Source organism: Aphidius gifuensis, linkage group LG2 (genome assembly GCF_014905175.1).
Source record: "Aphidius gifuensis isolate YNYX2018 linkage group LG2, ASM1490517v1, whole genome shotgun sequence".
In the NCBI taxonomy this organism is placed as follows: domain Eukaryota; kingdom Metazoa; phylum Arthropoda; class Insecta; order Hymenoptera; family Braconidae; genus Aphidius; species Aphidius gifuensis.
Genome location: NC_057789.1, coordinates 17,472,682 through 17,498,076, shown reverse-complemented (window position 1 = coordinate 17,498,076; position 25,395 = coordinate 17,472,682). Strand labels below are relative to the sequence as shown.

General features: G+C 28.9%; 1 protein-coding gene across 4 annotated transcripts in view; it reads left to right on the top strand.

Moving 5' to 3' along the window:
• Positions 1 to 24,234, top strand: part of LOC122849220 (protein singed) — a 47,234-nt gene extending 23,000 nt beyond the window's left edge. For all 4 annotated transcript variants that reach the window (XM_044147883.1, XM_044147885.1, XM_044147882.1 and 1 more), the window contains exons 4-7: positions 1,952 to 2,372; positions 9,347 to 9,507; positions 14,068 to 14,538; positions 21,908 to 24,234. In XM_044147883.1, the coding sequence (XP_044003818.1) occupies positions 1,952 to 2,372; positions 9,347 to 9,507; positions 14,068 to 14,538; positions 21,908 to 22,113 (1,259 nt within the window). In that variant the 3' untranslated portion in view covers positions 22,114 to 24,234. The remainder of the gene's footprint in view (positions 1 to 1,951; positions 2,373 to 9,346; positions 9,508 to 14,067; positions 14,539 to 21,907) is intronic.
• Positions 24,235 to 25,395: the final 1,161 nt, after the last annotated feature.

Here is a 25,395-nt window from a genome sequence, read left to right as displayed (position 1 = left end):
AAAACAAAAAAGAATTATTATTTCATTTATAAAATTTGAAATAATTATAATTCTGGCTCTAATAATTATTATTTAACCAAAAAATTCTCAGTTTTTTTTTATATACTATCAGTTTTTGGGCATTGTCTCTTTTAGTTCAATATAAAAATTCTTAATAATAGAAGTTTTCTTCTTGCAAAAAAATGTATTTGGATTAAGACAAAGACTTCTTAATACAAATCATAAAAAATTTCTTGAAACATGAAAAAAACGTCTTGGTTCAAGACAAACTGTTCATGTTTTTAGAAGTATCCTTCTTGGATTATGAATAAATGTGTCTTGGTTCACGACATTACTGTTTCAATTCATGAATAAATTTTCTTGATGGCGTTTAAATTAAAAAAAAAAAAAAAATTTTATCACGAACTTGATGTATTTTTTTTTTTTCATCAGTTTTGTTATGTTTTTTTTGTTTATTTCTACCTAATGCAGTAGTATAAGTAATAATAATGGTAAAATGTTATTTAGGTTATGTCAATAATTATTTGTAAAATATAAAACGTTTTGACGAAACAATAGAATGCTGATGGCATCGCTAGATTATCATAAAGTTACAGTCAAATTTTCAACTTGATTTATTCATTTTTAAAAGAATTATCACAAGTTATAGATTTAAAAAAAAGTATTTTTTCCAAAAAAAAAATTTTTGGTTTTGAATTTTTAACGAGTTAACTAATTATAAAGAAAAATTTACTTGAAGGAAAATACGTATTTTTTAATTCTTTGAATGAGTGTATTTTTTGTTTTTTAATTTTTCATATTTGATTTTTCTCCCAAAGCAACGTCGTGTTTCTTGGGTTTCGAGCGTGTGGCCGGTTATTGCATTCGGACCCTCAATTGATTGTTTTGTTCAAGTTTGTCGAAAAAAAAAAAAAAAAAAATGGCGGTAGTTTTATTGATATTTGTTAATGTCATAACTTGTAAGTTGTAACTGAAAATATCTTAGTGACAAGCGAGTTAAAGCACAGGTTTGGAATAGTTAGGAATTTTCGGTCATAGGTTAGAGTCCCACGTTGAGTAGAAAAAAAATAAATAAATAAACCAAACTGTAGGAAATAAAAAAATACATCAGGTCCGTAATTAAAAAATATTTTTTTTTAATTTAAAAGCCATCAAGAAAACTTATTCATGAGTTAAAACAATAATGTTTTGAACCAAGACACATTTGTTCATAATCCAAGAAGTATGCTTCTAAAAACATGAACAGTTTGTCTTAAACTAAAACGTTTTTTTCATGATTTAAGAAATTTTTTATGATTTCGATTAAGTAGTCTTTGTCTTAATCCAAATCAATTTTTTCTCAATCCAAATACATTTTTTCGCAAGAAGAAAACTTCTATCTGTCAGAAGTTTTTTTTTCCAGTGTATGGACATCTAGTAATTTATTTAAAAAAATACAACAATTTTTGACAGCTTAGGGTTATGAATGTTGATTGTATTAAAAACATTATACATGTTTTTAATTAAAATTATGACAGATGGCATTAGTGTTTATGACTCTACGGTCGTTTTAGGCTGTATACGGTCTAATATTTGTTTTTTGAGGCTATAGGAATTATTTTTAGCAGACCGTCCACGGTCTCCTAAAAAGAGGTGTCCAGTCTCAATAAAAAATCGTTATTAGACCGTGTACGGCCGTTATCAGTTCCTGTTTTCCACATGTGATTGTATAAAATAACATACTATTATATATAATAGCATACAATAATTTGCAATCATATGTTATTATATACAATTCCACGTACAATTTTTTTTCCCGGGTTGGATCAATATTATATAGTACGATATGTTGCAACTTGCTACTTCAATTCTTTGGAAGTAAGTTAAAGTAATAGTAAGCAGCCGTTATGGGAATATATAAAACATGGCCCCTTATCCCCTCTTCTTATTTATTTCTTTATTTAAACTCTAGGAAGTGGCAGATGGGCGTTAAAGAATGTTCAACGTGGATATTTCTTAGGATCAAGCCAAGAGGAATTAAAGTGTACTGCCAAGGCACCTGGGGATGCCGAATATTGGCTTGTTCATCTTGCAGCGAGGCCCCAAATAAATTTTCGATCAGCTGGTCGAAAACGTTTTGCTCATTTGAGCGCACAACAAGATGAGATTCATGTTGATGCACCAGTGCCCTGGGGTGAGGATACTCTTTTCACTCTTGAATTTCGTCCATCAGCAAATTCTGATGATACAATTGTCCATGGTAAATCTGGTGGTCATTATGCCCTTCATACTTGCAACAACAAGTATCTTGCACGTGATGGTAAATTACTCGATATTTGTACACGTGAATGTCTCTATGCTGCTGAATTCCATGCAGGATTGCTTGCTTTGAGGTATACAAAAATAAATTAATCACAGTTTGTTTTATTTTATGGAAGTTCTCTGGTGGAAATAATTATTTAACTGAAGTTTAATAAAATTTGCTAAACTTCGTTGAATTTTGTTAAAATTTGTCCGCCATTGGGAATCTGTTATTATCATTTATTATTGAAAAGTGATAATTTATAAAAAAAAATTGAAATTTTAACTAAATTTTAAATAAATAAATGACTAAGAATAAGCAATAGCTAAGGAAAAGATGGAGCTACACTTAAAAAAAAAAATATTATATGATATCAAAAATCCGAAAACATCCACCAGTACTATATTAGCATAGTAAAACGTATATTTTTTTCTATCAGTATAAGGAATTAATGTAGCCAAAAAAAATTAAATGGTAAGCTACATCAAGGTTGAAAGTAAATCGCATCGGTAGACGAAGTTTGGGCTAAGAGGGGAAACGGTGAATTCAGTTCCACCAGATGTGACCAGGTACACATTCTAATGTATATAAACGGTCGGAAAACAATGGCCCAGGGGGTAACCATGGGGTACCACGGGACTGAATTCACCTAGGTCCCATAAGAGGGTGCGCATTTGCCTATCGTTATAGAAAATCTTATTAGTGCCCGTATGTTGCAAACTCATTTACTATACTGGTAGGTTCTTAGTAGTATGTGTGTATGTAGTCTATCTGGATAGACACACATATACTACCATAGCCAAGAAACATAAGACCCCTAACGGTACGGTCCAACCCCTTATAAACCGCTATTCAACGGTCGTCTCGAGGTTGGAATGTGCGCAGAAAAAAACGAAAACAAACCCTTCTTAAACCTAAAAATAACCAAATTAGAACTAACCGTTAGTTGACAATTGATAAACCTTGTTTAAACCACTGAAATATAATTATAAAAGTGGAAGCCGAACTTCAAATCTCAAACTAACTTGTATTAAAGTAACCGAAATCCAACCAACGTTATTGAACGGCTAAATAACGGTTACAGCAAACTGGTCTTCGGTTCACATATTCTCAGAATAACCATTATATAACGCGGTCAGAGACAGTTGTGTTTGCGCACATTGCAACCATCAGGTAATAGTTATCCAACCTCGAAGAAACCTTATAAAAACCCCAAAATAACCTAATTCCAACCCGCAAAACGGGTTGGGTCGTACCGTTAGGGACAGCACGACGAATAAAAGAAAGAGAATGACTGGTAATGATAAAAAAATTCGATTCTAATAATTGAATATCTTTCAGAATCCGAGGTAGAAAATTGATGGCTTAAAGAATCCGTATTGTAAAGATGTACAAACTGATAGTAAATTGAGCAAAATTCTCTAGAAACTTTTCTAACTACACAGAGAGAAGTTTCCAATAAAAATTGTTGTGCTAGCACAATAAAAAGGTGGCCAAATGAGAATTTAATAAAAACTGTTTTACCAACAAATAAATTTTGTCAAACACAGCACAACAAATTTGACGGTGCTGGCACAACAAAATTCGTTGGCTGCATTAAAATTGTTATTGTGCGCCAAACAAAATTGATTAAATTATTAATAAAAATTATTAGAAATACAACAATTTTTATTGTAATTAAAAATAAAATTTATTAATCTTCAACAATAAAAAAAAATAATTTGGTTATTATTTCATAATATTAATAATGGTAGTTTCATAACAATAATAAATATTATTAATAATTAATAATCATAGCAATTATAATCGGGAGAGTAATAAAATATAATTGTAGTTTTTATGATTATACGTTGATAGACATACATTTATCTATTTAGTAATTTATTAATCACATTCACCACAAAAAAGTGTCAAGAAGTCATAGAGGTTATGTTAGTTACAAAAATAATTAGATTTGAGAATTACAAGACAATATTATTTTTTTTTTCGTGATTCTTTTTTTGAACATTATTCTAATTTTATTTTTATTAAATTATTAACTTTTTTTATAATTAAGTGTTATTGAAATAATTGGATTTTATTATAAACAATTTTCACTGCTGAACACTGCTGAAATGCACATTAGTTATTAACATTTAACCGGACAGCTGTTGGCGATTAGGCACTCATACCGAAAGATCCCGAATCTTCCGAATTACGTTCGGTTTTGTATGGTAGAAAGGTAAAATTTATTGTGCTAGAACAACAAAATTTTTTCCACTGCGCTACAATAATTGTTAAAAGATCAACAAATATTGCTGGACAGTAAAAATTGTTGTGCTGTTCAATAAAAATTATTTGACTACTAATAAAATTTGTTTTACGATTAACAAAATTTATTATTTCTTAAAACAAAAATTATAATACATATAATAAAAATTGTAGGTCCACTAAAAATTGTTGTGCTGTTTAACAATTTTTGTAGAACACATAATAAAATATGTTAAAAATAAAACAAATAATATTATAAACTTAACAATTTCTACGAGAATTCAGTTTGGCCACCTTTTTATTGTGCTAGCACAACAATTTTTATTGGAAACTTCTCTTCGTGTACATAAAAAAATATGTGTTCAGTTCCTATCCCGTCCTATCTCGACGACTCACTCACACGGATCGAGGTCCGTGAACGGATCTACTTGAGCGACGAACTGAGATCCGTTCACGGACCTCGATCCGTGTGATTGAGTCAACTCACAATCATTCGAGAATAGCCTCTCTGGGGGGTGATACTATTGCAGCCGAGTTCGTTCCTATCGCTAATTCCCCTATTTTAGTTTTCTCTACCCTCCCTCAACATTTTCCTCCATTTTTTCTGGAGGCTTGGGATTGGCAGCAAATTGCAGATATATTAGAAAATGTATATTAAATTTTCGTTGGCATTATATATAATGTATTTTTCTAAATATAAGTCAAAGTAAAATATAAATTTCAATATATAATAATATATTTCGATTGCTTAAAACAATATACATATAAATATCATATTTTTTGATTATTCAATATGTACAGTAATATTTTTCAAAATATGAGTCAGTAAATATAAAGCTCAATATATCATATAATATTATAAATTGAACAATAAATATTAAAATAAAATAAATGAATAATAATATAACATGATAAATTCTATATATGAATGATAATATATATATATACTGTTAAAAATAAGTTGAAATTTCAAGCATGTTTCAAGTACATTTGCATTAAATTTCAAGTTTTTTGATGTAAAATTCAATTTTTTGTGCTGTAAACTGAAATTCATGCACCGTCCTTTAAATTTACAGTACAAAAACTTAAATTTTAATGTGAATTTACATTAAAAATCAAGCATCGTATTGGAAATTTAAGGTAGTATGTGTAATACTTGAAATTTAATGTACATTTTTTGAAAAAACATGAAATTTCAAGCACATTTCCGGTACGCATGCACTAAAATTCCAGTACTGACTACTGACCCTTAAATTTCAAGTTTTTGTACTTTCATTGTGAATTATGTACTGTCCTGTAATTTTCAAGTGAGATGCTTGGTTTTACTGCACAGTACTTGGAAAGAATTTCAACTACTGTTCATTAAATTTAAGGTAAAATGCTATGATTTTAATGCACAATATACTTGAAAAAAATTTCAACTATTGTACATTAAATTTAAGATGAAATGCTTGGATTTCAATGCACAGTACTTGAAAAAGAATTTGAACTGTACTTTAAATATAAGGTAAAATGCTAAGATTTTAATACACTGTACTAAAAATAATTTTATGTACTGTAGAAATTTTGTTAGTTAAGTTTTTTTAACCTTTCAACAGAAAAAAAAAAAAAGCATGACAAACATTTCGAGAGGACTCAGTTCACACATCACCCTGATGGTGTAGCGGTATAGAGCGTTCGGTTTAGAAATTGGTTAGGTAGTTAGGTAGGTAGGTTCGAGTCCCCTCAGAGTCACTTTGATAAGTTTAGTCAATTTCTGAAATTTCTACGTAAAATTTGCAAGTCATTTCTTCAATAAATATTCGAATTCCTACAAATTTTTTGGGAAAATTTAAAAACTCGTGTTACGAGACAGGTTTATTTTAGTTTTTATAAAATAATTTAATTGAACTTAAAAGAAAATAAATATTAAATTATTTAAAAACAACAAATAAACTAATCAGTAAACAATATTTTTAAAGTCCTCTATTTTGTTATTCCCAACCGGGTAACAGGATTAGAGGTAAATGTGCGTAGTTTTTATTTTTAATGATGTTAAACGTGAAAATCAAGAAGGTTGTGAAGGCGTTGTCAATGTGGATGGTCGACCTTGTAGATGTAAAGTATCTTGATGATAATCACTGGATGATAAAAATGGCGTAAATATTAATTAATTAACAACACAAATCAAAGTAAATTATATTTTAGACATTAAACGGTTTATTTGTAGATTACATGATTTAAAAATATGCCGAAAACAAGGTAGATGTTAATTATTCATTTACGAGAGCAATTTTTTCTGAAAATACATAGGCTTTTATAGGACTGGTAACAAGAATGTTTTATGGTAAGAACACCTCTTGACCAATCATTACAAACAATTCTCATGATACTCAGCAATTAATTATTGCTGACTTATTTTAGCTTCGCTTCAACGGATGTAGAATATTGTATTTTTATTAAAAGAAAAAGAAAAAGATTATGGTATTTTACACTTTGACAAAATGCTGAATAAATTATTAAAAAAATGAATATAAAATATCGGATTACGTCCGGTGAAGTTTGGATAATGTGAACAATTGTGATCATATAAGCAAATACGTCACACTCGTAAATATAAAATCTTTTTACCTGCATGTACATTAAATTTCAAGCAAACATTTTTAACAGTGATTGATAGTACTATCAATTATTCAATGTTTTTATTTTGTTTTAAAATATAAGTCAAAATTAATAAATTTTTGCTTATAAATTAAATAATAAAGATATATAAAAGTCAAATCATATATTAATCGCAACAAAAAAACAAAAAACAAAGTTTTTTTTAACAAAAAAGAGTCAAGTATTCGAAATTGTCACTATAATTGTAAGTATATGAATTTAGATACAGTATCAAAATTCAAAATTAATACTTTATACTTTATACTTGAACTATTAAAATTCTATACTTGACACCACTTGATGTAAAATATATATCTATACCTAATATTGGAATTTTATTTTAGACGAACCAGGTGAGGTCAAGTAAAAAATTTTAATTTTTAATAGTTCAGACTTTGGTCATATCGAATTTAATAAATTCAGCCTCAAAATTATTGTTTTGTAACTTTGACACATTTACACATTTGTTTTGAGTTTGACACATACTTCACAAAAAGTTGTTACCACCCAGGGAAAAATCGTCAGATCAAATCAGATCAAATTAGATCTAATTTGATCTGGCTTAGATAAGATTTGATCTGATCAGATCTGGGTACAGATCAAACTTGATCTGGTTTCAAATCAAATCTTATCTGACCAGATCAAATTTGATCTAACCAGATCTGACTAGATAAAACTTGAACTGCGCCCAGATCGATCAAACTAGATGTAAAATTGAACTATTGAATAATTTGGATTTTTTTTAATAGCAAAGCTTGATACAATAGAAATTTGATTTATAAAAATCATTTATTTTTATCGTCATCATCATATTTTGAATAAATTATTAAAAATTAGCGAGGGATGAGGTTACCTCTATTCGGTGTACAGTGTTTTCGCCGTCTTTTTTTTTTTTTTTTCAGTATTGTTTTTTTTTCTTATATACTTAACACGAGACAGTACCGTGCCTCTTGATATATAATATCAATGAAATAATTTAATTAACATCAGTATTAATATTTGATATTAATTAATAATATCTAAGTAATACCAAAAAAACTAATTTGTGGCAAAGTGGAGGCGCTATGGTAGTGGGACCGATTGGAACGAACTTGGATATTTTTTCAGGAACGGACCTGATGTATTTTTTTTTTTCTAGTTTTTTTTTTTTTTTTTTTTTTTTCTACCTAACGTGGGACTCGGACCTATGACCGAACATTCCTAACGATTCTAACCCTGTGCCTTAACTCGTTTAACCACAGGAGCGATATGGAAATGCAACGTTATTTGATTTACTTCAGTAACAAGTTTTTTTCAGTTACAAGTTATGACAAAACATGACTAACATTTCTTTTTTTTTTTTTTCGACCAACTTATCAAGTAATAATAATGGTAAAATAGTATTTAAGTTATGTCAATAATTATTTGGAAAATATAAAACGTTTTGACGAAACAATAGGCACAGGTTTAGAGTACTTAGGAATTTGTGGTCATAGGTTCAAGTCTCGGATATCGGAATCTTGCCGAGCACACCATATACAGTATAATCTCTCTATAGTGACATTCTCTATAGTGACATCGAGCGTCAGCGTAGGAGAATTTTTTCCCTCACTCCAGAATGTCCCTACTTGTGTTGGTGTATCGGTGTGTGACGTAGTATATTCTTTCTCATTTTATTATTCTATCCGTCGCGCTCACTCAATTCCCCTCGACGCTAGAGTGGGAGACGCTCTCTATAATAAATTCCGAGAATTTGAGCCCCGACGATGTCACTATAGAGAGATTATACTGTAATATTATTCATTCAATATATTAAAATTGCTATCGTCAATAATCTCTTCATTTTTTTTTTTATCCAACAAATTACTCACTTTTATACTCTAAAATTTTGACATCGTTTTGTATATTTCACGTTTCTTGATTACTAAAATTATGAACAGAATAAAAAGTTGAGGTTTTTATGGGTACATAAATCGTAGATTTATGTTTTGTTTTTATATGCTATACTTTTGTTTATAGTGCTTACTTGACAAATTTTATGAATCATCTTTATTTCTTATATTGCCGTAAAGAACAGTGTCAGCAAAGTTTTATTGCAACGGTTACATTGTTCAAACTTCCTTTTTTTTTAAATAATTTTTTCAATAAATTTTTATTTTTCTTTATATTTAACAGGAAAATGATTTTTTTTTCTAGAGATGTTCATGGTGCTTACTTGGCACCGATTGGTTCAAAAGCAGTTTTAAAATCAAGATCAACAACAGTCACAAGAGATGAATTATTCTCTCTCGAAGAATCTCTTCCACAGGCATCATTAGTTGCTGCATTGAATCAGCGTTATGTCTCGGTGAAACAAGGTATAACTAGAGATGTAAATGACCATCATTTTTCTTTTGTCACGTCATTGAAAACATGACCGACAACGACCGTCAGAAAATTTTTCGGCATAATTTTAGTCTTAATTAAAAAAAAAAAAATTCAGTTAAAAAAGATACTTTTATATCAATGAGAACGAATATACCATACCAACTTTTCATTATTTCCTTATTTTTAACTAAAAAGAAAAAAATTAAAAAAAAAACGGAAAAAAAAAATTTCACGAAAAAAAACTAAGTCCCTTATTTTGAACGGCTGGTACCGAGTTCGTTCCCAAGCCGGATTAAGGCCAAAAAAAAATCCGAGTTCGTTCCCGGGGGCGGTACTATTGCAGCCGAGTTCGTTCCCATCGCGATTTCCCCTATTTTAGTTTTAGATACCCCCTCCCTTAACATTTCCCTCCACATTTTTTCCAGGCTTAGGATTCGCGGCAAATTGCAGGCATGTTTAAAAATGTGTTTTATATACATATAATGTATATTGTATATATATATATATATAATATATTTTTTCAAATATAAGTCAAAGTAAAATATAAATGTCAATATAAAATAATTTATTTTGAGTGCTTAAAAATAAATAATAATAGATGAAATAAAATAAAAAATAATAATCTAATATTATAAATATTATATATTTTGATATGATATACATAAATATAATATTTTTTATTATTTAATATGTACATTTATATTCTTTAAAATATGTAGTAGAGTAAAATAGAGTAAATATAAAGGTCAATATATAATATAGTATAAGAAATTCAATAATAAATGATGAAATAACAAAAATAAATAATAATATAATAAAATAAATACTATATTTTGATACAAAATACATCTATGCATATTGTATGTTATAAATATAATATTTTTTTTTATCAATTATTCATTATTTTTATTTATTTTCTTCAAATATAAGTCATAATTAGTAACTTTTTGCTTATAAAATAAATAACCGTATAGAAAATAAATTCGATATATATGTCAATATATAAAAGTCAAACTTTATATTAAATAGTAATCTCAATTAAAATTAATTCATTAATTAATAAACTAATTATAAAATTGGTATTTTAATTAATAAGTCAATTAATGAAGTATAAATATTTGATATTAATCAATAATATCTTAATAATACTAAAAAGTCGTGCTACACCGGGTAGACTCGGTTAGATTCGGGCATGCTTGATCGATGGTTGGTGGAATTACGAATCGTGCTGCACCGGCTAGACTCGGTTGAATTCGGTCTCCGGAAAAAAGCGAACTGGCAAAGTGGAGGGGACACGGTAGGGGAAACGATTGGAACGAACTCGGATTTTTTTTTGGGAACGAACTCGGATGAACGTGCCCCGCCCTCACAAATTAATCCGGGCATTTCGGGGAAGCGGGAACGAACTCGGCAATTGCTCGCGGAAAAGGAAACCGTTATAAAATAGTCATTGGAAGCTCTTTAATTTGTACTAATTTGTGCTACAATCATTTTATTTTTATCTCATCGAAGGGTAGAGGACGGGTTAATTTTTTTTATAACTGACTCAGGATCATGGAAAAATTGTTAAATGATTGGAGTTATTTTGTATTCATTATTTTGTATTCATCTGAAGAATAAAGACAATAAAAAAAGTGCTTCAAAATGTTTATACAGTGTACAGACGCATGGTGCCTTAAATGATGAATTTTTTAAAAATTTATTTCTTATCTATTTCAAAGGAAAAGCAAAGGCTAATTTGTATCAATATAATAAAAATTTGCCTCTCAATAACAATAACATAGATTATAAATTGAAATTTTGTAGCTGACGTCTTTCACATCGAAAATAAACAATTATTTAGAAATAATGCAATCGTCAATAAATAATTTTCGTTTCACATTTTTCTTTTCATCTATTGTCTGCCATTATATGCTATCTATTGTCTGCTAATAAATTCTGTTATTATCGGGACAAATAAATTAGCCGTCGTCTTAGCGACGCCATGACATGACTGCTTTTTTTTCTTAAGGATTGTTTTTTTTTATTTCAATTGTTGAATTTTTATTTATTACGATGTCAAAAAAAAAAAAAAAACAAATTGAGAAAGCCTTTCCTTTATAAAAAAGGGCAAGACACTTTCAGTTAACTTCACGTGGCAACGTTTATTCGTCATTCTATTGGCTGACGCTGTCGACACATCGATTTTCATTAGTTCTCACACACACACATACACATACACGTTATACGTTCGATACATTCAATAAATCGATATATTTAAAATAGTGGCTAAGTTAATTTAATAGTTATGAACACTATTGAGTACACTGTAAACAAAATAATAGAAAAATACCTTGCCTTATTGTCACAGATGCAATAATGTCAAATAGACTTAAATATTTTTTACTATATCGCTTTGTAAAAATTCTGGTTGTGGGGCGAAATAATATAAAGATGGCCGACTGATTGAACAAATGATTGAATTGTCATGTAATTTCAAGCATTTCTACAGCCTTATCTGTTGAAGCTAGGTATGGGGTTAAGCGTGGTTTATTGTTGGTAATTTATTTCTAAACAATTTATCAAGAATGAATTTTTTCTATATATCAATTAGTTTTCGAGTTTTGAGTGTGTAAACAGAAAAGAAAAAATGTTGCCGGGAATTGATTGCCGTTCTCCGTGAATCTAGCACAAACTGCCGAACTTAGCACAAAAAATGTCCAACTTTTAAATAAAATTTATAATAGAATATAGTAAATTCTAAAACCGGTAATGCGTAAATTCTCAGTCTGCTAGAATTTACTTGTGAGTATCGTGAATTTAGTCATTTTTTTTAAAGAAAAATTACAATAAAATTATGTAATTTTTATGGCTTAGTATTGTATATAGTCAATGGCCAGATTTTTTACATAACTTTATTGTAAAAATTATCTATCAATATACGAATAATTCTTACAAATAATCGGAGGAACGCAGTTTTTACTATTCGCTTTGTAATTTTTTCTTATACGTTTGTAATTTTTAGTTAAGTTTCTCTCAGTGTAACACCATCAGCATCAATAATACAATTTGGAACAAAAAAAGCTGGGATCCACATAATAGTTTTTTTAAAAAAACGAATAATAGAAAGTCAAAGTTGAGTGCCCGAAGGGCACGATCTACACGTCATTTTTTGATTTTTCTTTAACATGACATGTTGATCATCATTACAATTATTGAAATTATCTATTGAAATAAAACTTTATAGATATTAATGATTTAAGCGAAAGATAAAAAACTGTCACTATTTTAGAATTAATATTAATGAAATTGATATAAAATATTCGCACTGAATATCGGAATATTCATCATATTTCTTTTTGTTTATTTATTTTTATATATATGTACAGTTAAATGAAAAAGGCTGCTGATACAATAACAAACTCAAAGTATGTAAATGCATATCTAATTATTATATGCATATAAAAAAACATACAAAAAAACGTAACTATTCCCAAACATATGACATCGACATTCAAGTTGAATACAAACGACCGCGCAAGCGGGCGCTCAGTCTCGTCTTTATAAAAAAGGACAAGACACCGTCAGTTAACTTTACGTGGCAACGTTTATACGTCACTCTATTGGCTGACGCTGTCATAAAACTGTCTTCTTGAGTTGAACACTATTGAGTGAACAAAATAGTAGAAAAATACATTGCCACATCGTCAAGATTCACATGTGCCATAATGTCAAATATATTTTATTCATTTATGGTATTTTTTCGATAATATATTTAATTAATTATAAAAAAGACATCTTGAAGAAGTAAAATATATTTTTTTTTTTGGATTTCTACTTATGCATTTGTTTATAACAATAAAAACAATAATAAACAATCGGTAACATATACGGGCGTGTGATCGACAGCACGATATCACATTGTCGTTATTGTTTGTGTTTATTATTGTTATAAAAAAATGCATCAGTAGAATTTAAAAAAAAAAAAATCTATTTTACTTCTTAAAGATGTCTTTTATTCAATGGATATTTCAGAAATACTATGCAACGAATATTTATTGTAAAAAAAATATTGAAAATAAAGACCAATAGAAAATTATAAAGTTAATAATCGTTAAGAGTTTAAACAATTTTTTTTACAGTAAATATTCGTTGCACAGTAGTTCTAAAATATCCATTGAATAAAAGACATCTTGAAGAAGTAAAATATATTTTTATTCGAAATTCTACTGATGCATCTTTTTATAACAATAATAATGATAAACTTTTCTCCGTCAGACATTTCCACCACCTGGAAAACATTTAGTGGGAAAGTCTGTGGAGATAGAGAGAGGTAAAAAAAAAAATTAGGGCCCCAATGTTTTTATGGTTTTCATGTTTAATATTGTATAAATTAAAGTATTAGCTACCGAAATTATTTTAAAGAAATGTTTATAACATTCAATATTACTACCGCTGTGCTATACCCTATTCTCATGACTTTTGGGCTTTGACGGGCATATATCTGCTAGGTTCAAGTTTCAGCGTCACACGTTTAATGTATACAGTAATGAGAAAAAACATTATTCCAGGTGTTGATGTAACAGCTAATCAAGACGAAATATCTGGTCATGAAACATTTCAACTTGAGTTCGATCGTGTTACAAAACGTTGGTACATTCGAACAATGCAAGATCGTTACTGGAGTCTTGAAGCTGGTGGTGGTATACAAGCATCTGATCATAAACGCAGTTCAAATGCATTATTCGATCTCGTTTGGCAGCATAATGATGGGACTGTTGCATTACGTGCAAATAATGGGAAATTTTTAGCAACAAAACGATCCGGACATCTTTATGCAAATTTCGACCTACCAACTAGTGGAGACGGAGATGCTTCTAAATATTATTTCTATTTGATGAATCGACCAATTCTTGTGTTGCGATGTGAACAAGGTTTCGTTGGACCTAAAAGTTCTGCCAGCCCAAAACTAGAATGCAATAAAGCTGGATATGAGACGATTCGCGTTGAACGTTGTGAACGTGGAATCGTTCGGTTTAAAGGTATGCACTTTTTACTATCTTGAGTCTAATAAAATAGGTACGCGGAAAAAATTTACTTGTCTCGATAGATCAATAAGAATCTAAAATTCGAAGAGCGTTTGGTATCTGACCGAAGCAAGGGCAACTAAGAACAAATGTATAACTTTTTGAATTTATAAGTTAACAAGTATATAGAAGTATATACATATAAACTAAAACTCATAATTAAGTATATAAATGTTGGGAAGTAACATTGGGTCGTAACCATGCCATGACCGAAGGAAATATGACCGCTCAGGGGAGAGTACACTGAGAATTTTTTTGTTATTTTTAAGTAAAAATTTTTTTATAAATACACTGTAAAAAATTTTTAGCTACAGGAACGAGGTACTGGATAGCTTAAGAGACAAGACAATCGGTTTGTGATTTCGGCCAGCTGGATAGTCAGGATAGCTATCCAGGCTCGTAAGATGCATATAATCTATGTGCCCATAGTGAAAGAAATATTATAACGATAACAATGCCTATATAATGATGATTTTATTGGTGCATGCTGTTACAATTATGTTTTAAATGAAAATAACAGGATTAGAAACTTTAAAAAATACCGTCAATAATTTCAACCAACACTAATTTTATTCTAATTTTTGATGTGTAGTTCTCATTGTCAACAACTGTCATGTGATTATAAACATATCCTATTTTCTGAAATTGATGTACAAAAATAATTAAAATTATGGAAAAAAAAAAAATAAATAAATGAAAGAAAGAACAATAATAATAGTTACAACAATGACTCAAATAAACAATAGGGTGTTAAACGCTAGAAAGAGTTTGATATGAATAGTGCATCAAAATTATTAAGAAGCTACATATATGAGTTTAGCTATCCATGGAAAGCTAACGTATCTAGCTGTAGCTTAGTTCGCGTGGATCATTGTCACAGCTATCTATCTTGTTGCTGCAGCTAGAAATTTTTTACAGTGTACTACAAGACGACAACACCGTAATTTGGACGAGACAATTTGTTTTTTTTTTCGTGCGTTAAAAAGAAAAGTTTACTCACGAATATTGGAATTTGAATTTTATAAAATTTCTTTTTTTTTTTAAATTTTCTACTTTTTACGGGGTGGCGTTTATAAAAATAAAATTATGTCTCGTAATAATAAATTCGACTTTCATCAATCCTTACAAAATATGTGATTTTTACGGGGTACAGCGTTTAGATAAAAATGCATTTCAGTTATTAAAAAAAAAAATATTTTAACATAATACGGAATGATTTATTTCGAAGGAAGTTATATATATGTGGCGTTCTTAGCCGAGTCACGGAGTTTGCGGCCTGACTATTTGCGATTTCCCTCATTTTTTGATATGTTGTTGATTTTGGCCTTAAAAAAACCCGTACTTTTTTTTTTTTTTCAATTTTTGATATCTCAAAAAGCCCCTGTTTTTTTTCTGAATTTTCGATTATAGATTCGAGGACGTAAAACAAGTATTTTAAGCTTTTCAATCGAGTAGGCACTCAATAGGAAGTATTTTTTTTCGATTTTCAAAATTTTTATTTTCGAAAAAAAAATTTTTTTTCTTTTTTAACATTATTTTGGTTGTAAAAAAAAAAGAAAACGAAACTTACTCTTGTGAAATTTTCAATTTCTTTTTAGTTTTCCAGAAAAACCGTATAACAGATCAAGAATAAAAAAAAAAAATCTAAAAAACGCATTTAAACCTTTAACTACAAATAATCAGTTTTATTACAGAAAACATATATATTTCTCAATCATAAATAAATATTTCATTAAAAAATATTAATTATTCAAGTCAAAGGTGACTTTAAATGACTATTTTTGATTTTTTTCCTTATCTATAAATTATTTCAGAGATTATTGAAAATAGTTCAATCTTGGCTCTAGTTGGAAAGTAACATAAAGTAAATAAAGAATTTAACAGTCGGATTAAAATAGAAGAGCATAAGTTAATTCGAGTGTTATTTAAGTTAATTTTATATGAGCATTAGGTTAATAAGTTATTTGAGCATTAGGATTATAGAAAAAGTAAAAAAAAGAAAGAGCAGTCTCGGCACTTTCTCGTCTCGTCTCGCGAACTCGGGACGAGACCGAGTCGAGACTGACAATTTTTCAGGCGAGACGATACTAGCATTAGGCAGAGACTTCTCGCGAGAGATAATATCAAATTTGGTTTTCTTAATTTTTTTTTTTTTTTTTTGTGGTGTTTTTTTAAGTATTAAGTTCTTATATATATTGCATCTATATAGTAATCATAAACAAACGAAAAAATATATTAAATGAATACAGCCAACGATATGGCACTGCGGTTAAGGTTCGAGCTTTGTGACAGGGAGGTCACGGGCATATATTTAATACTAAATGTAGTATTAAATATATGGTCACGGGTCACCACCGACCACCGACGCCATGTATCGAGTGGTAGGCGCAAGCCGGCTGTACTGCCCAGGTTTTTCATGGTTTCCCTGGGCTATAATAGAAATCGGGTACAGTTTGAACGCATTACAAAAGTCGACATCCATGACTGTCGCAAAATGAGTTGTAAGGAGTTGACGGTTGGAAATACAGAAAGCAAGACGTGAGGCACACCGTGTTAAAAACTTCTTCATGAAAAAAGAAGCGTAGCACGTTAAATACGACTCATTTACATTTTTTTTTTATATGTATTAAATGAATAAAAATTTAAATTGAAATCCAGCTTAACTTAAAAAAATAATGATTAATTATATTTTAAGATTGCTTATAAATAATTAAATCGTCACTCAATTTTTTTTTTTTTTGGCTCATTTTTCAAATGGAATAAATATCTATACTCTTAATTTTTTTCGATTTTTTCTGACGTCGTTTTTTTGAGATAATTAATGTCAAAGTTTACAACTTTTATACGCAAGGATAGGACTATAAGTTGATATACCGTACATTTTTATTTTTAACGAGTTCGTTTTTTCCTAAAAAATCTTCAAATTACTATCAAATTGTAGTGCTCGGCAAGGCGAATACAATAAAAAAAGAGGGTATGTGCAACGTGTTCTAGGTCCCAAGGACTACCTTTTGACAAGTTCTTTTCGTATACGGTTGAGTCTAGTTTTTTTGCCATCAGCTTACCGTCTATAGTTCACGTCCCAAAAGTTAGCAAACCAATATGAGCACAAACGATTATAAATAGCACTGGAATTTTATGCTCTTTTTGTGTTATTTTTGTGTGCAACTCGCGATTTTTGTGCTCTTATATATTTTTTTTTATGCAATGTTGTGCCAGCTTAAACTTAAGTCAGCACAACTTTTTCAATAATTAACCGATCGACACGTAATATGGCTCAAAATTATGTGCTTTTTATGTGTTTTCATTCTATATATATAAATATATATATATTTTTTTATTAACCCTTTTTTAATTAATTTTTTTATTTTTGATGCAATGTTGTGCCAGCTTTAACTCAACTCAGCACAACTTTTTTAATAATCAACCGATTGACACGTAATATGGCTCAAAATTATGTGCTTTTTATGTGTTTTTTATTCTATGTATATAAATATATAAATATTTTTTTATTAACTTTATTATTTTATGTGTTGTGCCAGTAATAAAGTCAGCACAACTTTTTAATATCAACTGATACTGACATGCTGTATATGAAATTATGTGCTTTTTATGTGTTTTCATTCTACCTATATCAATAATTTTTTCTTATTAACTTTTTAATTATTTTTTTTTTTTGGCAGTTTAGCCAAGTCAGCTTATTAATCAACCGATTGACACAATATGGTCAATTATGTAAAGTATGTTTTATTCTATGTATATAAATATATTTTTTTTATTAACCCCTTTTTTACTTACGGTGCGTTGTGCCGTCAGCACAACTTTATAATCAACCGATTGATATGAAATGACGTCGAATTATGTGTTTTTATGTATTTTAGTCTACGAAGGGTTTTTTGTTAACTCCCTTTAATTAATTTTTTTTTTGTGTAGTGTTGTGCCAGCTTAAATTAAGTCAGCATAACCTTTTCATTACCGATCGACACGAATACGGCTCAAAATATGTGCTTTTATGTGTTTTTATCTCTATGTATATGTCATATAATTTTTTATCAACCCTTTAATTAAATTTTATTGTTTATGAAATATTGTTCTCAGTCAGCACAACTTTTGTTTCAATCGACGTAATATGGCTCAAATTGCGTTATGTGTTTTATTCCATGCATAATATATATTTTTTATTAACTCTTTTAATTTTTTTATTTTTTATGCAATGTTGTGCCAGCTTTAACTCAAGTCAGCACAACTTTTTCAATAATCAACCGATTGACGAAAAAAAAATCGACCTACGATATATGACTGACCTTTGATATGGTGCTGTGAATATATTTGTTATAGTGGAATAAAGATTAAAAACCCGAATAGATTAAAGTTAATTCGTTCAATCTAAAACAATTTTTATTATATACGTAGAATAAAAACACATAACACATGTAATTCTAAGCTTTATTTCATGTCAATTGTTAATTATTGAAAAAGGTGTTTAACTTGAATTCAAGCTTAAAACAACACTGCATAAAAAATAAAAAAATTAATTAAAAAAGGGTTAATAAAAAAAAAAAAAATTATTTATATACATAGAATAAAAACACATAAAAAGCACATAATTCTAAGCCATATATGTGTCGATCGAGCACTATTAAAAGAGTTGTGCTGACTTGAATTTAAGCTGGCACAACACTGCATAAAAAATAAAAAAATTAATTAAAAAAGGGTTAATAAAAAAAAAAAAAATTATTTATATACATAGAATAAAAACACATAAAAAGCACATAATTTTGAGCCATATTACGTGTCGATCGGTTAATTATTGAAAAAGTTGTGCTGACTTAAATTTAAGCTGGCACAACACTGCACAAAAAATAAAAAAATTAATTAAAAAAGGGTTAATAAAAAAAAAAAAAATTATTTATATACGTAGACTAAAAACACATAAAAAGCACATAATTTTGGGCCATATTACATGTCAATCGGTTGATTATTAAAAAAGTTGTGCTGACTTGAGTTAAAGCTGGCACAACATTGCATAAAAAATAAAAAAATTAATTAAAAAAGGGTTAATAAAAAAAAAAAAAATTATTTATATACGTAGACTAAAAACACATAAAAAGCACATAATTCTGAGCGTCATTTCATATCAATCGGTTGATTATTGAAAAAGTTGTGCTGACTTAAATTTAAGCTGGCACAACACTGCATAAGAAATAAAAAAAATAATTAAAAAAGGGTTAATAAAAAAAAAAAAAATATATTTATATACATAGAATAAAAACACATAAAAAGCACATAATTTTGAGCCATATTACGTGTCAATCGGTTGATTATTGAAAAAGTTGTGCTGACTTGAATTTAAGCTGGCACAACATTGCTTAAAAAATAAAAAAAATAATTAAAAAAGGGTTAATAAAAGAAAAAAAAAATTATTTTTATACGTAGACGAAAAACACATAAATAACACATAATTTTGGGCCATATTACATGTCAATCGGTTGATTATTAAAAAAGTTGTGCTGACGTGAGTTAAAGCTGGCACAACATTGCACAAAAAATAAAAAAATTAATTAAAAAAGGGTTAATAAAAAAAAAAAAAATTATTTATATACGTAGACTAAAAACACATAAAAAGCACATAATTTTGAGCTATATTACGTATCGATTGGTTAATTATTAAAAAAGTTGTGCTGACTTAAATTTAAGCTGGCACAACACTGCATAAAAAATAAAAAAATTAATTAAAAAAGGGTTAATAAAAAAAAATATATATATTTATATACATAGAATAAAAACACATAAAAAGCACATAATTTTAGGCCATATTACATGTCAATCGGTTGATTATTAAAAAAGTTGTGCTGACTTGAGTTAAAGCTGGCACAACATTGCATAAAAAATAAAAAAATTAATTAAAAAAGGGTCAATAAAAAAAAAAAAAAATATATCTATATACGTAGACTAAAAACACATAAAAAGCACATAATTTTGAGCCATATTACATGGCAATCGGTTGATTATTGAAAAAGTTGTGCTGACTTGAATTTAAGCTGGCACAACATTGCATAAAAAATAAAAAAATTAATTAAAGAAGGGTTAATAAAAAAAAAAAAAATATATTTATATACATAGAATAAAAACACATAAAAAGCACATAATTTTGAGCCATATTACGTGTCGATCGGTTAATTATTGAAAAAGTTGTGCTGACTTAAGTTTAAGCTGGCACAACATTGCATAAAAAAAAATATATAAGAGCACAAAAATCGCGAGTTGCACTCAAAAATAACACAAAAAGAGCATAAAATTCCAGTGCTATTTATAATCGTTTGTGCTCATATTGGTTTGCTAACTTTTGGGACGTCTATAGTTCCTGGTTTCTAGTCTTCTTGACAGTGTCTCACGATTTCCATTGTGCTTGCTGGAATAGTGTTGGTACCTATCTGTTTACACACACACTACGATTTTTATGGCAAAAGCGTAACAAAATTTTTAAAGAGGGGCCACAAAATAAACGTAGTGGTATACGAGTCCTCCAAGCCTAAATAATAGTACGACTATGTCTCTTGTAAACAACCTTAATTTAAACGTCTGAAATAAATAAAGAACATCTCAATTATATATGTTTAAATCAAAGTATAACTAATAAGCAATTTTCTTTCAATTTAAACTTGATTTATTTATTTAATTTATATTCAGTACAATCGATACGTACTTTTTGAGTTAAAATAAATGCAATATTCATGGGTGCGTGAACCTGGCCTGCATAAGTCCTAGAAAAATTATCTAGGATACTCATTAGAAGCGTCTTGATTTGTACTAATTTGTACCACCATTGATTTAATTTGTACCTCAAAATTAAAGGGTCCAGAAAGGGTTAAATATCGACTTTTTTTCTAGATGACTTAGAGGGGTAAAAAAAATTGCTACAGATGCAGAATAATTTGTACTAATTTGTACCACCAAGCCCGGAATTTGTACCTCAAGAATAACAACAAAAAAAAAATTATTTACTCCAATATGATAATTAACAATTGCATATCTACTTTAATTATTGAGGTACAAATTCTAATTTAATCGGTACAAATTAGCTCTTGTTCTGTTCTTTAAAATAAAAAAAAAAATTATTAAAAAATATTAATATTTGAAGGCGCCATGCATTTGTTAATAAAAATATTTGATAAACAATTGCATGGCGCTTTTAAAAATTAATATTTTTTTTTTATTTTAAAGAAACAAACAAAAGCTAATTTGTACCGATAAAATTACAATTTGTACCTCAAAAAGTTTTAAAGAAAACTATTAATAACTAAATATGTGTTTATTATTATAGGACAAAACGGAAAATACTGGCATGCTGATAGTGAAGGTGTAACTGTTGATGCTGATCAACCCTCTATAGGGTTTTATCTTGAACTACGTGAGCCATCACGCATCTGCATTAAGTGCACAGATGGGCGATACTTGGCCGCTGGAAAAAATGGAGCGATTCGTCTTGGTGAAACTGACTACACATCTGCCACCAAATGGGAATTTTAAATGAAGAGGAAAAAAAACACTGCTCTAACTGTCCCACAAAATTAAATTCAATAACGTCCTCAGCGGTGCCAAGTACTGAGCAAAACGATTAGATGTTACTAATGATTTTAAAAAAATCAAAACTAAGCCAGTGAAGAAGAACTGAGAATAAAATTGAATACATTATTTACATTTTCATGGCGAGCGTATGCAAATAATTTGAAATTAGGAAAAAAAATTCCGAAATATTCAATCCATTCCAATTTGAGTTTTTTCAACAATTTTTATACAATTTTGTATACTTATATATAGAAACTTTGAAACAGGTTTTTTTATTTATGAGAAAAATGAATGAATTTATCCATTAAAAAAAAATATTGCATGCTTCATATAATAATAAATAATAAGATAAAACAAAAAGAAAGAGTGAGAATGTGTTTTTGCTTATATTACAATATTTTTGTAACCTGGGATATTCACAAAAAAGAAACACATTTTAAATTTTAATATCAATTCAGGGCTTTTCAATGTTAATTAAGATATATTTTCAGCTATCAAACGAAATTTTCTGAAATTGTCACAGCAGATAGTTTATTATTAATACAGTTTTTTGTCAATTCAATTTTTTTAGAAAAATTTGGCTTGTCCGCTTTCAATATAGGAAATGTGCGGCAACAAATAATGCAAGTTCCTAGATTCTAATAAATATAAATCTGAAAACCAAATAATTCTCTATCTAGTAAATGTTATTCACAAAATTTGATGCATTATATTTTTAATATTATCTATGCAACAAATATTTGAAAAATATCAGAAAGTATTTATAAGTTATATCTTTGAATCGATTATTTTAAAAATAATTCAAAGTGGCTGAACATAAATTTTCATAAGCACAAATTATAGAGGACATTTTATAGAAAGTCATCAATACAGCTCATTTGTAAAAGAGATTGTTAGCTATATAACAATAATTAGACTATACAGTATACATATTCTTTATGCAGCATAAAGTGTCTTACCCACTCAGTCTTTTCAGGTAATATCCCTCAGATTTTTTGACTAATAAACGTGCTGGTATAGTTGATCTCGGTACCAAATTGTATTGTACAACGTGATATCATCTGAGACTGAGCCCACTTTGAGCACTTTGAAATTAGATACAACTGTGAGGTAGAGTATTTATAATTTGCATTTGATACCGACGTGAACCTAGCATACTTGGCAATATGATTTTAAATAATTCATCCTACGACAATATGCGATGAAAAAATTCTTGTGTTGCACGTAATGAATAACTCCATCTAATCTAGAATAGAAAACTAATCAATTGTTATAAAAATTCAAGCGACATACGAAATATGTCATAATAGTAATACTAATACTCGTGACAGGTTATAAGGTATGCGCATGCGCACTCGCTCTTCCTTGGTTATTAATATTCAGCTTTTTATTATTATTTTAATTAATTAATTACTATTAGGCAAATAACGAGGCAATAAAATTTGGATCCAGCAAATCAAACTACAAATTAACGATAATAAAACTTGTGATAAGTAATCAGAATTTTTGTTTCGGCTAACTTCCATACTCATTTTCAATAATTAATGACAATTGAACTATTATCAGGCAAATTTTTTTATTTCCATAGCAAGTTCAGGCAAATCGCCAGGTATTAAAAAAAATTTCCGAAGATCAGGTATTTCACACCCTTTCAGCTAAGTGACTACCACCCCCGTGGCCCTCGCGGTGAGAGACGTCGGATTATGTCATTTCACCCTATTCGTATTCTTGTCCAATTTTTGTCTAGTTTTGCCGAGTTTGGAAATATGGACTTAGAAAAAAAAAAATAAAAAAAGGAACTTACTTTTGCCAAATCGAACCACGCACACAAGGGGAAATAAAGCCCCCTACTGCAACTACTTCTAGGCCGATTTCAACTGATATTTTTGTCCTATTTAAAATTTCGAATAGTTTTCAAGTAATCGATATTTTTTTGATCATGTATAATATTTTTCACTTAGCTGCTAGTTATTTGACTTAGCCTTAATAATAGTCAAACAAGCAATATCTACCTTATTTTGCCAGCCAATTTTTTTACTTTTAGTCCAAAAAAAAAAAGAATTGAATAAGGCCCAAATTAAAGACACGACAAAAGTGACAAAATTCTCTATGTAATTCCCCGATTTTTCTGATAACAATCTAGTTGTATTCCATATGTGACAATCACAAAAGGTGACTCTGAACATATCACTTTCACAACTTTTATTTTATTATTACGTTGTTTTACAGATTACGAAAAACCAATGGTGCCACTACAAGAAATAGCTTTTTACTATAAAATTTTTGTCGGTATTACAGGGCGAAATTTCAGAGCGGAAAAAAATATTTATTAAAGTAATGCACCCACTATACGTCAATGTAGTACAAAAATAGTGAAATAGTCTGATCATGCTTACCACAACAAAATATCTCAAGTTTTCCACGATCGCCATCTTGAACCTACGGGCTTTCGAATGACTTTTAGAACGCGCCCGTGGACTTCTGAGGTAATGCGCGGTCAAGCAAGATTACGATATCCGTGGCGACAAGATTTTATGACTGACATTAAAACAACTTTCCGAGACAAAAATAATGGCCACAACAGAATTTCGGTATCTCGAATACTTTTTGAGATATCGAGGAAACAAGATATCGAATTTTTTTTTTTTTTTAGTTTTTTTATAAACGAGACTGAGCGCCCGCTTGCGCGGTCGCTTTTATTTAACCTGAATGTCGATGTCTTATGTTTGGGAATACATAGTTACTTTTTGTCGTATGTTTTTTAATATATGTGTGTAAATATGATCCCATCTAATTAGACTAAGTTTGATGAAATTAGAAGAATCTGTTATACTCATTCTATTGGAGTTTTTTTGGAGAATATTGGAATGAAGTTAATTTTCTTTGGGAGTTAATAGTTTAATTAATATTAATTAATTAAGATTTAGGGGTGCAGGCAGCCTGAATTTTTTTATTTTTCAACTTATTTAGGTTTTTTTTTTGCAATCGATAGATAATTCTTTGGAGAATCATAATATGCAAAAAAATCCCATCGGGAGTTTTTTAATTTATTATTAAAAAATATTATAACTTTTAAATTGTTGCTATGTGCTGATTAATCATTTTGGTCCATTGCGCATCCCTACTCCAAATTTTCCCCCCATGCACTCTAATCTCTATCATACTCCTGGTTTTTAAAGGTTTAATGAGAAAACAATAAATTTATGTTCAAGAACTTTTTTATCATAAATAAACATTTCGGAG